The 13423-nt window shown below is 43.1% G+C and overlaps 1 protein-coding gene across 2 annotated transcripts in view; it reads left to right on the forward strand.

The window, feature by feature from the left end:
• LOC310703121 (cytochrome P450 2K1-like) overlaps nt 1-10634 on the forward strand; it is a 42668-nt gene extending 32034 nt beyond the window's left edge. For both annotated transcript variants that reach the window (XM_083495203.1, XM_083495202.1), the window contains exons 6-9: nt 2336-2483; nt 9139-9323; nt 9694-9835; nt 10219-10634. In XM_083495203.1, the coding sequence (XP_083351329.1) occupies nt 2336-2483; nt 9139-9323; nt 9694-9835; nt 10219-10406 (663 nt within the window). In that variant the 3' untranslated portion in view covers nt 10407-10634. The remainder of the gene's footprint in view (nt 1-2335; nt 2484-9138; nt 9324-9693; nt 9836-10218) is intronic.
• Nucleotides 10635-13423: the final 2789 nt, after the last annotated feature.

Raw genomic sequence — 13423 nt, forward strand, 5'->3', positions numbered from 1 at the left:
CTGTTAGAAAGTGTGGCTGAAGGGAGTTGCAATCTCAAAAATATGGAGGGCACCACATTGTCTATATCAGTTTAATGAAACAGTTCCAGATGAATATGTGGTATTTCTGTGTCATTTTTCCAGTTTACACTATGAGTAAATACATTAAAGACTATGAGTAAAGAAGTTCAACTGAGAACCATATATGTCAGCAGAAAACAACACTTTATGGTAACCCTAATTTTAGATCTCCACAAGTCTTCGCCAGAAATTCTGCCTTCCATGTATGCAATCATAATACTGTTGCAGGTTTGTGGGGTCAGTCTGCATGATGCCTGAGAATTTTCCAACTTGTGAAGACCTTGTACCCAGTAAGGGTTAATTCTAATGGAGGAATCTATTGTTGAATCAGTCAGACAAGTTTCTTTGTGAGATGAGGGCCATATACTTGTCATCTAAATACTGCCGCTAGTTCCTTTGTCTAAACAAAGGCTGTTGGCTGAGGAGTCAAGCACCACGGTTCACATCAGAGAAGAAGGAGCTGGGTTGCCAAGCTTCCCCAACCTCCTCTCTTAGCTGGTAGATGGTGAACAACAGCTGTGACTATGGAGAAGCAAGACATTTTGGGATCTTGATGCTGAGCCCCTCCATCTTATGCTCGGGTTGTATATATGTGTAAATAAACCCTATATTGGACTTCCTGTTTCTTGCCAAGGGATATGGCTGCTTCCCATGAGATAGGACACCCAGTTGTGCCAGAAATTCAAGACTAATATGAGGGTAATTTGTCCTGCTGACCCCTCCAGGGGATGAGGGGGCTGTCTCACCCACAGATCGTCTGATATCTGTAGCCCACAACAAGATGTGGGGGCAGAGGACGCTGGGTGCTGGACCCTGGCACAGAAGAACTCCCTGGATTCAATCTTTCGAGCAGGGACACCTGTTTTTAGAAATTACTAAGATTCAGACCAAAAACGGGCGTTTCCTGGATGGAGGAAATGAAAGAAAAATCTGCTAAATTATACAGTCGCTTGGGCTGAAGTGGCTTGGGCTGAAGAGGAGATAAGATGGCGGCGGTTGCTGCACACTTACAAAAAGAAGAATCCTCCTTCCCCAGAGAGGCTGGAAATATTTTCTCGATTATAAAAAGGGGTGTATTTTACATAAAAATGCATTTGCTTTCATGGATATATTTTTACACATGGTTTGAAGAGAGATTGACAGCAAATTTTGGGTGCCTGCTGGTTTTCCTAGGGCCCGGGAAAACTGGTAGGGGGACATGGAGTGCATAGAAGAGCTGGAACAATTTCTATATAACTTACTGTTTATGAAGCACACCCTCACCAAATTGCATTTACTGGACACATTCAAAACATCAGTTCATCAAAAGAGAACAAAGAGAAAACTTGGCCGTTATTCTTAACTTTGGATGGAAGCCCAGGACTTTCAGCAGAGGGAGGTGCCACCAAGAGAGAACTATCTTTTAAAATAATCTAAGAGAGGGAAATATTGAAATAAAAGCTCCTGTGAAAACAAGATTGGGAGTCACATACCAGCGAATGATTGATTGAGAAGACAAGGACGGTTAAAGATACTTGCAAGATCATATCGAAAAATCTGAACAAGTTCCATTTCAAATACTGAAATATCAAATAAGATGGAAAACAATGTGTAATAGAAAAAGAAGTATGAAATTAGGGTAAAGGTGTGTGAAAGAAAGTAATAGAAGTGGAAAGAAATTGTAATTGAGTAGATTGGAAGTCAAACACAAAGGTGGGGTGAAGGGTTGGTGGATGGTGATGGGGAAAGGAACTATTTGTGGGATTGAGTGTAAGTATGTTTGAACATTTTTAAGGATTGTATGAAATGTATGTTTGTATGCTTGTATATGTGTATTAATTATGAATTTAAATTAAATAAATAAATAAATAAATGGGGGGGGGAGAGAAGACAAGGACGGTTAATCAGAATTTGGAAACTGGAAATTAACAAGAAAGCAGAAAACAAATAAATATATTATCTCTGAAACCCAGGACATGAGGAATCCTACCTTTAAAATTTCTTTGGATTTGGAATATATAATTGGTAATATTGTATATTATTCCATTTGATTTGTTAATAATTGGAAGATTTTTATTGGAAAATTAATAAACATTATTTTAAAATAAATAAATAAACCCTATATCATCCTGATGGCATAGTCTGGAATGCCTGGCATCTCTCACTACTTAGCGACTGAAGTGATGTGCAATGATATTTTGGATCATCAGGTTCAGTCAGGTATTCATTTTTATCTTTGCACATGAAATTTTCTCACTGCATTCGTTCTAATCAGTTCATACTCTTTGCAACCCAGGAGGAGAAGAAGAAGAAGACGAATGTATATTTCCATAACAATAACTTAAAAGCTGTTGTGGCCAACTTATTTGGTGCTGGCATGGAGACCACTTCTACCACACTGCGCTGGGGACTGTTACTAATGATGAAATATCCTGAAATTCAGAGTGAGTGCTTTTCATTGGGTTGGCTCCCATTATTCTGAGATATCTTAATTCCAGTTATATGTAACTATTAGAGAGAGAAAATATTTATAATTTGCATATATATATATATATATATATATATATATATATATATATATATATATATTTGCTTTCGTAGATTTTCACGGGTACAGGAATGCAGGTTTTGGTGTCTTCGGGTGTCTTCCCGTGTAAGAGTTGGGGTGTCTAGGCGACGTTTCGACGAGGTCTCACTCGTCATCTTCAGGCTGGTGCTTTTCACTGAGATCCTGCTCTGTTCCAGTAACAAGAAGCCGAAAGCACCAGCCTGAAGATGACGAGTGAGACCTCGTCGAAACGTCGCCTAGACACCCCAACTCTTACACGGGAAGACACCCGAAGACACCAAAACCTGCATATATATATATATATATACACACCGTATTTTTTGCCCTATAGGACGCACTTTTTCTCCTCCAAAAATGAAGGGGAAATCTGGGTGCGTCCTATGGGGCGAATGCAGGCTTTTGCTGAAGCTTGGGGTGCGCACCGACCCCTCTCGCTCTCCAGGCTTCAGGAAGACATCCGCAGCCTAGGCAGCCCTAGGCGGATAGCAGCCTGCCGCCCAGCGTGAGGGGCGCCCTGAAGCAGAGCGCCACCCGCACCAGGCAGACATCCGCAGCGTGGTGAGCCTTGCAGGAGTTCAGGAGACATCGGCCAGCCCCACAAGCTCCGGGGACAGCAGGGAGGCACAGCGCCGCCACCCTGCTGTTCCTCGACCTGGTTCTGTTTCCCCGACCTGCTTTTGGGGGGAAATAAAGGGGAAAATTTTTTCCTTTATTCCCCCCCCAAAAAACTAGGTGCGTCCCATGGGATGAAAAATACGGTATATGATCACAACAATTGTTCAGTCATAAGCTTAACATTTCAACCTGGACTCCCTTCTCCCTCTTTCTGTGGTTCTTTACATTTCGTTTCATATTCCTGCATACTCCAGATTATCTCAACATATTATTTTAGATATATATTCCATATATATATGTGACTTTTGGTTATTAGCCGTGACCCCCGCTAATTGATTTACGAACTTCGATTAGCGATTTATGGCTGCCCGGCACGCTTCCCCTCCGGCTCTTCGTCACGACTCAGCAGAGCTTCGCACAGCGGTGTAAAAACTGTCACGTTCCAGACAAACACACACAGCACCGGTTTGTCTATTTACAGCATTTATTCCAACATTTCTCAGGAATTTCCAGGACTATTTGCAGCCATGCCAGACTTGCGTCTTTTCCCCACGGAGTACAGAGTGGGACTGGCTATCTTTGCCCAAGCTCCTCCCGAGCTTCCAAAAGTGACGTCAGAATGGTGTGGCATCATGGGAGAAACTTAACTCGTTAAGTTCCAGCTCCAACACCCCCCCTTGCCGCACCTTCTGACAAGACCCTTTTGAGTTCAACACCTTCCCTTTTGCCTTGTGCTCCTTCCCAGCATCTTTCCCAGGCACCTGTTGAACCCCTTCAACACTCCCAGAATCACACTGTGCGAACCAGGCCCACGCACTTGTCGCCTGGTATCTTTCCGGCGGAATGCCCTTCGTTGAGCGACTAGACCTTCTGGGCACAAACTCAGATGTTTCCTCTGACTCACTGCCCTTAGGACCTGTGTCCTCAGCCTCACGGGATTCCCCCTCTGACTTAAAACGCTTTCGAACCTTCTCCATTACACTCACCGGAGAACTGGGCTCGCTTTTGGGTGTTCTCTTAACCTGTGGAGAAATTACAGATACCTCCTCCTGTTCCTGACCTTGGTCAGTTACCTGATCGTCATCATCAGACTCAGTTTCTTCTTCCTCCCCCTCAGAATCTTCCTGTTCTGAATCAGAAAGACATTCTGAAAGAACATCACGCTTTGAAGCAGGTTTTGACTTTTCATCCTGCTCATAGAACTCAGCGTGCTTGCTGATCAGTAACTTACTCTGATCACCTGATGGAAATGCAAACCTCCACGCATTCGCTGTTGGCTCATACCCACAGAAGATCATTTTCCGGAACTTGGATCCATCTGGCCCCTGCAACGCAGCAGGTACTGACACAGACGCATGTGACCCGAACATACGCAAAAAATGAATCTGGGGTTTCCTGCCATGCAACAGCCCAAACGGTGTGTCCCCTACCATGGAATTGTAGGTCCGATTCCAGGTGAAGCTCACATACTTGATTGCCTCCAGCCAAAACCTTGGAGGTAACCCAGAATCTTTCAGCAACACCTGTGCAGTTTTAACCAGAGCCTGACACTTCAGCTCTGCTGTTCCCCTCTGATTGGGTGAAGTCACTGTGTGACGTATCCCTTTCTTGCGAAAGTACCTCTGCAAAGCAGAACCTGTAAACTCAGCTCCCCTGTCACTTGTGACAGCTTGCACTTTGGTGGAAAACTTTACTTCCACCTCCTCAATCCAACGTTTGAGCAGCTGTGCTGCATCATCCTTGGATTTGAGACCGTGTGTCCAGGAATTCTGTGTAAAATTATCCTGCATCGAGAGCAGATACCTTGACCCTCCCAGACTTGGTTCTTTTACAGGACCCCACAAATCTACGTGAATTTGTTCAAAAGGCCTAGTGGTTGTCCTCTCAACTTTTGGATAACTGCATCCTTTTATCTTTGCCAGCTTGCAAGTTTTACAACTTACAGCATGTCCACATTCTAAAATCTCACACCCCTTAGAAACCTCCGGCAGCACCTGTAGTTCTTCTACTGAACTATGTGCCGTCCTAGCATGCCAAATGTGGACACATTCATCATGATTGGGAATTGTAGCACGCAGTGCTTGTGCTTTCTTAACCTTCCCATCACCCTCCAGAGACGTTTTAAGAATGAAGAGATCATTCTGCCCCTTTTTAACCTTGGCAAGCACCCTCCCTCCTTTGGAGATTGTGCACACATCATCCTGAAAACAAACCGTAAATCCCTTTTTCAGTAGATACGGCACAGATAAAAGACAGTGGTGCATCCCAGGAACGGTACAACACTCCAGAGTTTCCTGTAAAATACGAAAATGCAGATTTACAAAGTTAGTTAGATTTCCTTTCTGTCCATTTGCAAACAGTACAGATTTCCCGGCAGGAATTGCCGTGCAGTTCCACCTCTCGACAGCAGGTGTCTCTGGAATCAAATTGCGATTAGCTGCAGAGTCAATAACAAAACAAAACTTGGAATTTTCCACACGGCCGTCTTCGAACAAAGCCATGCTCGCTGCTATCTGATACGTCTCCTCACGTTGTTTTCCACGTCCTCCTCTTGCGTTCCCAGGCTGGCCTGCTCTCCCAGACTGGTTCCCATGGAAACCCGACTGATTTCCATGATAGGTGTCCTTGACAACATCCTGCTGCGCCTGTGTGCTCCGGTGGGGGCAACTGCCACGCAGACGTTGAACTCCAGTGGAAAAACACTGCCTGGGGCTCCCAGCTGGCTTGGCCTTCCTCCTTCTGGAACGGCGCCTCCCACCAGCCTCGCCCCCCCTGAAGCTGCTCTTCATTCCAGCAGGTTCAGTGGAAAACTTTTCAAACTTGCCTTTGGAACCTTCCGCCCCCCCGACTTGCTCACTAGCACTCCTTGAGGCTAAATCATCAGGAACAGGGGCTCCAGCCATCTCTAGGCTTCCAGCTTCAATCTGCCCTTGGCCTCCTGCTGAGCCTTCACACAGACGTTTCAGCACACGCCAAGCCTCACACGCAGATTCAACGCTCTCCAGGTGCTGTTGCAAATTAGCATGAACACCTGCTCTCAACATGCAGATCTCCCTCTGCATTTTCTCCTCCAGAGAAGCAGATTGCGACTTTCCTGCAACTCTGTCATCTCTGTCCACCAGTTGCACTGGTTCCCTTTGGGAGATGTCCCAAACTTCCGTGGCCATGAACCACGCTCTCACCCTTTTTGTCCAGGTATTCCACGCTTGGACGGTGAGTTCCTCAAGCTGTTCAAACGGAGCTTGAATCCCTTCCTGGCCATCTGCCATCTTCTCCCATTCTCCCAAGGGGGCCCCAAGCTGTACTTACGATCGCACCAGCTCTTCCGGCTCCTCAGCTTCGTGGAGAAACGATACCCTGCTGTTCTGCGCAGTTCTCAGCAACACAGGCACTTCTCTGCGTCTCGCAGCTTGCTTGTTTGCTTCTGCCTGCTCTTCCTGCCGTCTCTGCTCGACACCGCAGATTTTACAGCTCCCGTGACAGTTTTACAAGCGATGATTTATGGACCCATAACCTGTGACTTTTGGTTATTAGCCGTGACCCCCGCTAATTGATTTACGAACTTCGATTAGCGATTTATGGCTGCCCGGCACGCTTCCCCTCCGGCTCTTCGTCACGACTCAGCAGAGCTTCGCACAGCGGTGTAAAAACTGTCACGTTCCAGACAAACACACACAGCACCGGTTTGTCTATTTACAGCATTTATTCCAACATTTCTCAGGAATTTCCAGGACTATTTGCAGCCATGCCAGACTTGCGTCTTTTCCCCACGGAGTACAGAGTGGGACTGGCTATCTTTGCCCAAGCTCCTCCCGAGCTTCCAAAAGTGACGTCAGAATGGTGTGGCATCATGGGAGAAACTTAACTCGTTAAGTTCCAGCTCCAACAATATATTCCATACATATTATTTTAGATATATATTTAGTTTTTATGCGGGCAGCGGTCATTTTCAGCTCATCATATATCATTTCCCAGTAAACCTTAACCTTATTACAAGCCCACCACATATGAAAAATAGTACTTTCTTTCTCTTTATATTTCCAGCACATATTCAGTTTTGGATTTATACATTTTAGGCAATTTACTAGGTGTCAGGTACCATCTATGTAACATTTTCATATAGTTGTCTCTTAAACAATAACGTTCTGTAAATTTTATATCCACATTTGATAAACTTTCCCATGCCTCCATTTCTATATTATAACTAATATCTATTGCCCAGTGTATCATTGAAGATTTCACTTGTTCGTCCTTTGTCTCCCATTCCAATAAGATCTTATACATTTTAGATATCACTTTAACATTACAGTTTAACAGGTCTCTTTCTAGTTGTGATTTTCGTTACCCAACCCCCTGCTTCATATCCCTTTTAAATATTTTATTCAAATGATGATATTGTAACCATGTTGTTAACATCTCTGATAAATCTTTAAAAAATAATAATTTACCGGTAAATTCTCCAAAGGTGAAAGTCATAGTGGTGTTTTGGTCTCCAAAAGGTTTTTATACTTATCCCATACTCTATACATTTTTTTCCTGATTATATGGTTTGTAAAACCTTTATGTACTTTCACATTTTCATACCTCAAGTAAGCGTGCCAACCAAAAATATTATCATGACCTTCCCAATCTGAAATATGTGGATTATTCAATAACAATCATTCCCTCAAACAGCATAGACAAGGTGCTTCATAATAAAATCTCATATGCAGCAGGAGGAAACCTCCTTTCTCTTTCGTCTGTCATTTTTTAATGTTTTATTCTTATTTTTCCTTGTCAGATATATTTAGAAATATATTTTTGCCATTTGTTGAAACAATTTGTCGTCCTGATCACTGGTATTGATTGAAGCATTCCATGACCTTTTAAAATGTGGGGTTTTTGTAGGGGGGTTATTGGGTGGTTGTTTTTATTTTGATTATGTATTTTGTGGTTTTCTATTTTGATCTTATTCTGTGAATAATAAAGATAAACAAAAAGAATATTGTCAGTGATACGTTCATTTTAATGGTTGAAGTAATGCAAGTTTCATTCTACTCCATATTTGCAAATTTATTTTAATATCCTCCCAAGTTTTTAAATAATTATCCTTATACAAAATTATATTCTTGCTCTTAACCACACACCCAAATATTTAATCTCCTTTTCACTCTTTAAGATGGATAAACTTTGTAATTTATTTTTACTCTCATCATTCATATTTTTTACCAGGAGTTTGGTTTTATCTTTATTAATTTCAAGACCTGCTATTTCTAAAAAATAAAATAAAAAATCTTTTCCAATGCCTTTGGGATTGACTCTATTGGTTCCTCAACAAATATCACCACATTAACTGCAAAAGCTATTATATTATATTATACTATATTGTATTCATATTGTCTCTTTCCCGCTTTTATTCCCGCTTTTTTTTTTTATTACATCTTATTTGTGCCAAAACTTCTAAAACTGTTATAAACAATGAAGGTGACAGTGGGCAACCATGTCTACTTCCTTTAGTTATTTTACAATTCTCAGTCAATACATTACTTACTGATGGATCAGTATATATTGAGTTAACTCCTTTTATAAAACTGTCTCCACAAACCATATATTCCAAAGCCTTAAACATATAAAGTCCCAGGAGACATTGTCAAATGCTTTCTCGGAGCCTAAATGCTTTCTCTTTTAATACAGTTTTAAACATATTAGCTAATATGTCTACAAACAGTTTATAATCGTTATCCAACATCGAAATAGGTTGATAGCTCTTAACCAGCTTTGGATCTCTATTTTGTTTATGAATCAAAGTTATGTATACACTCTTCCAGAACGAGTCTGTGGCAGTTTTATGCTTCAGAGATTAATTTTTAAGTCAAAGACATAATCTGAGCAGAAAAATGAATGCTTTTCTTTCTTTCTCTCCCCCCCCCCCCCAGTAAAGGTCCAAGAAGAAATTGAAAAGGTTGTTGGATCTTCTCAGCCAAGGATTGAACACCGAACAAAAATGCCTTATACGGATGCCGTGGTCCATGAGATCCAGAGGTTTGCCAATATCATCCCAACCAACCTGCCACATGCCACGACTACAGATGTTACCCTCAATGGCTACTTCATTCCAAAGGTGATCATTTTGATTGAACTGTTGCCTACTAGTTACAATATATTTTAAGGCTTTCCTGGGAGTAAGCCCCTTGGACTTCAGTGTGGGTGACATCTGTGCAGACTTGGATAGGATTGCACTGTAAGCTTTCAATCTACCCTTCGGAAGGTGTCAGGCATCAGCTTCAACCCATTAAACAGATCTCAGTGTAAAGGAGCACAAGGTTGGAAAAGAAACCATTTCTAGTGGGAGATCATGGTTTATACATTAAAGTTTGTCAAATTAAAGACATTTCTCAGATTAACTCAAATCTCATTTCTCCTACACTAAATATTTATTGTTCCAGAGGCATACACTTTATTTTAAAATGACTCTTGCTTTGCCTTTGCAGGGGACTCACATCATACCATTGTTGTCCTCTGTGCTGCAAGATGAATCTCAATGGGAGAAACCACATAAATTCTATCCTGAGCATTTTCTTAACTCTGAAGGGAAATTCGTAAAGAGAGATGCTTTCATGCCTTTCTCTGCAGGTAATTTTTTTTTACTTTTGTGTATATCTGCATAGTGTGTGCTTAGTCAATGGGATTTTTACATGCATGGAAAGTGGCCTATTGTGCAAAGGTAAGAATCACATCAGTTCCTGTGGTCATTTCTGCCACTAGATCTGGCCACCATTGGTGTGCGGCCCCTAGAATGTTGCTCACCAGGGAATGTGCCCAACAGGCTGAAAAGACACCCCCCCCCCCGTTTTTCAGCCCTGCAGGATGGCTCGTATTGGGAGTTCATAATTCTTTTAAGATGGGCACAGTGAGCTGTTATTTTATCTCTGCATTTTAGTCTGCTTTAAAGTATTTGGGAAGATATTAAGCAACTGCTTAAACCCAGTTTCTCTGCTGCCTGTGTGTCCTTACAGGTCGGAGAGCATGTTTAGGTGAGACTCTTGCCAAAATGGAGCTCTTCCTCTTCTTCACAAGTCTGCTGCAGAGATTCACCTTCCAGCCACCCCCTGGAACATCTCAGGAAGACTTGGACCTTACTCCTGCTGTTGGGCTTACAACACCACCCATGCCCCACCAGCTCTGTGCTCTGCCACGTTTCTAAGACTCACAAGCTCCTGGCTTGCTTAGCCTACCTGTGTGTGCAATGCAAGCCTTTCTTAAAACACCCCTGTTCGGCAAGGGTATTTGGGTTGAGTAGCCTAGTGGTGGAATTGGTGCATGCTTTGTCACAAACCTGAAGTGTTCCCCTTTACCTGCCATACTGCCTAATCCCGAGAAACTAATACTGGAGAATCTCTTACTTAAATCCTGGCCCTGTGTTCTTATGACACTTGTGGCATAGAGATCATCAACAAAGCTGGTTCATTTATTCCCATGTTAACATATACTTTCAAAGATCTTGAAGCATCATATTCCCAGGTGGATGTGCAGAGAATTGTGATCAAGACGAAAAAGGGTCTGGAAACCATGCCTTATGAGGAATGGTTGAGGAAGTTGGGTATGTTAGCTTCTGTGGCTGCAATGTATTCTGATTCTGAACTGTATTTGTTGATGTCAGGCAATGGCTTTGTTTCCTCCGGGTTCTTTAAAAAGTCTGTAATAATAGATCTGGCAACTGGGTTTGCTTCTGTCATCTCCATGCTGCCAATTAATTCTGTGACTTTCTGCTTCTGGCATAGAACAGAGACACCCAACTCCTACGAGATTGCGATCTACTCACGGGGGGGGGGGGGGGGAGGACTGGCAGCCAAAGTTGTCCAGCTGCTCTGAGGCAAAACAAAGGAAAAGGAGCGAGCGAGCGACCAGAACCTCCCGGGTATCGATCAGTTGATCCCAATCAACCTGTTGGTTATCCCTGGAATAAAACAACCATCTTCCATCTTCTCTCTGTATCTGAATGAACTTTCTCTGAGAGTCTGGATTAGCTTAAGGCTTCCCTCATCAATGGAATTCTGACTTGTCATATGAAAAATGAAAATGGTGGAAATGTGTCAAATTCAAAATCAAAACTTCAATCTCCACAAGAGGAAAAACTCAAAACCTTCTCCGCCCAGCTTCTGCTCTGAGAGGGAAGAGGGAGCTAATCCCTTTCACATTGGAGTCAGTGGAAGTCACCATGGTCTCACCAGGAAATAGAAAAAATGCCCGCTTTGAATCTCTCTTCTCTCTTAAGAAAATCCAGCCACACCCACTATAATACTTTGATTTTTTTCTTCACTGGGCCCCATAACCTTTGTAGGAATGGATTTAGGCACCACGAGAGGATGTACAGTTTAGTTATTGTCCTTCCTTGTTCACGTTCTTGCATGTCATATGCTCTAATGTATACAAAGATATACCCTAATGCCATCATGTTAAACAGTTTCAAGATGAAAATGAATAAAACCTATGCTAAAAAGAAAAATATTTGTGTTTTTCAATTGGAGAAAGTTCAGGAAATACTGAACACAATACAGTCGTACCTAATTAAAGTGGAATAATTTCATCTGCAAATGATTTCACAATGGTTTACAGGTAATCCTGAATGATGAGTTCTCCGCCTTCAAGAGCCTTTTAATCTGTTCTGGAAAGCATTAGTTTCTGCAAATAAGCACCACCCACTTGAGTAAACATTAAACTGAAAGGCATATCATCCAATGTACAGCTTTGAATAGTTGTGGAGAAGAAGAAAAATCAGAGGGATTGTTTAATGATTTGCTAGAAACATTATGTAACATAATATATGGGCTGTTCATTGCAGTTGGTAGACACTGTTGTTGACCAAACTGCACTGAAGCTTTGTTGTTTTTGAAGAAGTATTTTAGACAGTGTTAGCTTTTGGGTTGGCAGGTTTTCATATGGAGGTTTTTGCTTTTTTTCTGTTTGGCTCCAGAGGCCTCTAGGCCTTGGAGCTCTGCTCAGGGGTGGAGCAAGGGGGTGCAGTGAGGGCGGGCCACACCGGGTGACATCCTGAGGGAGGGTGACTCTCTGCATGCGTATCCCTGCCCGCGACTCCCAAGCCTACACCTGTCGGGGCCGCTGGCAAAGCGGCAAAGCTCCCCCCTTCCCCCGGCTCACTGTAGGCTTGGGAGTCATGGGCGGGTTGCCCCGTCATCCAGGACAGGCCTTGCTCCACAGATCGCCCGCTTGCCCGCTTGGTGCTTTGCTTCCTTCCTGTTCAGGCTGCTAGTGGAGGCAAGGGGCGGGCCAGGGAGGGGCGTCGGTGGGCCACGAAAAATGCCCCCTCCCATCCACCCGCCAGCTGGTGGGCGGCCTCCTTCCCTCGCCCCTTCCTGCCTCTTCTGCACACACGGAGCAAGAGCCACCCCCTCACGCCTGTAAAACAGGCTCTCTCTAACATTCCAGAGAAACCAAAAAGAAAAGTCACTGTTTTGAGCTCGTCTCTTTTATGGATAAAACGAATAGTTTTGGTTACAACCATTGGGGATTGCACCAGCAGGGTAGAAAAACGCCTTTGCAATGCTTTGTTCTGATGCATGGCGTCGCCTTTAATGAAATAATGTGCCCCCCCTCCCAGCCATGGTACGTTTGCATTGACGTATAGTAGTGGTTTTCTGAAATAAAACCAAAGGGCAATTCGCTGCTTGGCTGCAATTTTGCAAATACAGCTAAGGTCTTTGCTCTTTTGTAGTTCTCCCATTGCCAGGTAGATTTGATATCTGCGGGCCTCAATTTTGTTCTGTTCCTACGTTATGACTCTTCCACTACTGCTCCTGCAGAGTAGGGGACTTCATTCATGGAGATCCTGCCACGGTTTTTCTCTTCTTTTCTTAGAATAAGGCAGCAGCCAGCGGACCGGCTTTGTACTGAACCTTTTCTGAATATCTATTACAGTTGGTGAACAGTGAAGGGATCCTGTGCAGACATAGATGGAAACTGGATAACTATCAGAGGGTTCCAGTTACAGATAGGTAGCCGTGTTGGTCTGCCATAGTCAAAATAAAAAAATTCCTTCCAGTAGCACCTTAAAGACCAACTAAGTTAGTTCTTGGTATGAGCTTTCGTGTGCATGCACACGGAAGCTCATACCAAGAACTAACTTAGTTGGTTTTTAAGGTGCTACTGGAAGGAATTTTTTTATCAGAGGGTTGTGATTGTTCTCTCTCTCATTACAGTAAT

The sequence above is a fragment of the Podarcis liolepis genome, assembly GCF_965112155.1.
Source record: "Podarcis liolepis genome assembly, chromosome: 3".
NCBI classification, from domain to species: Eukaryota; Metazoa; Chordata; class Lepidosauria; order Squamata; family Lacertidae; genus Podarcis; species Podarcis liolepis.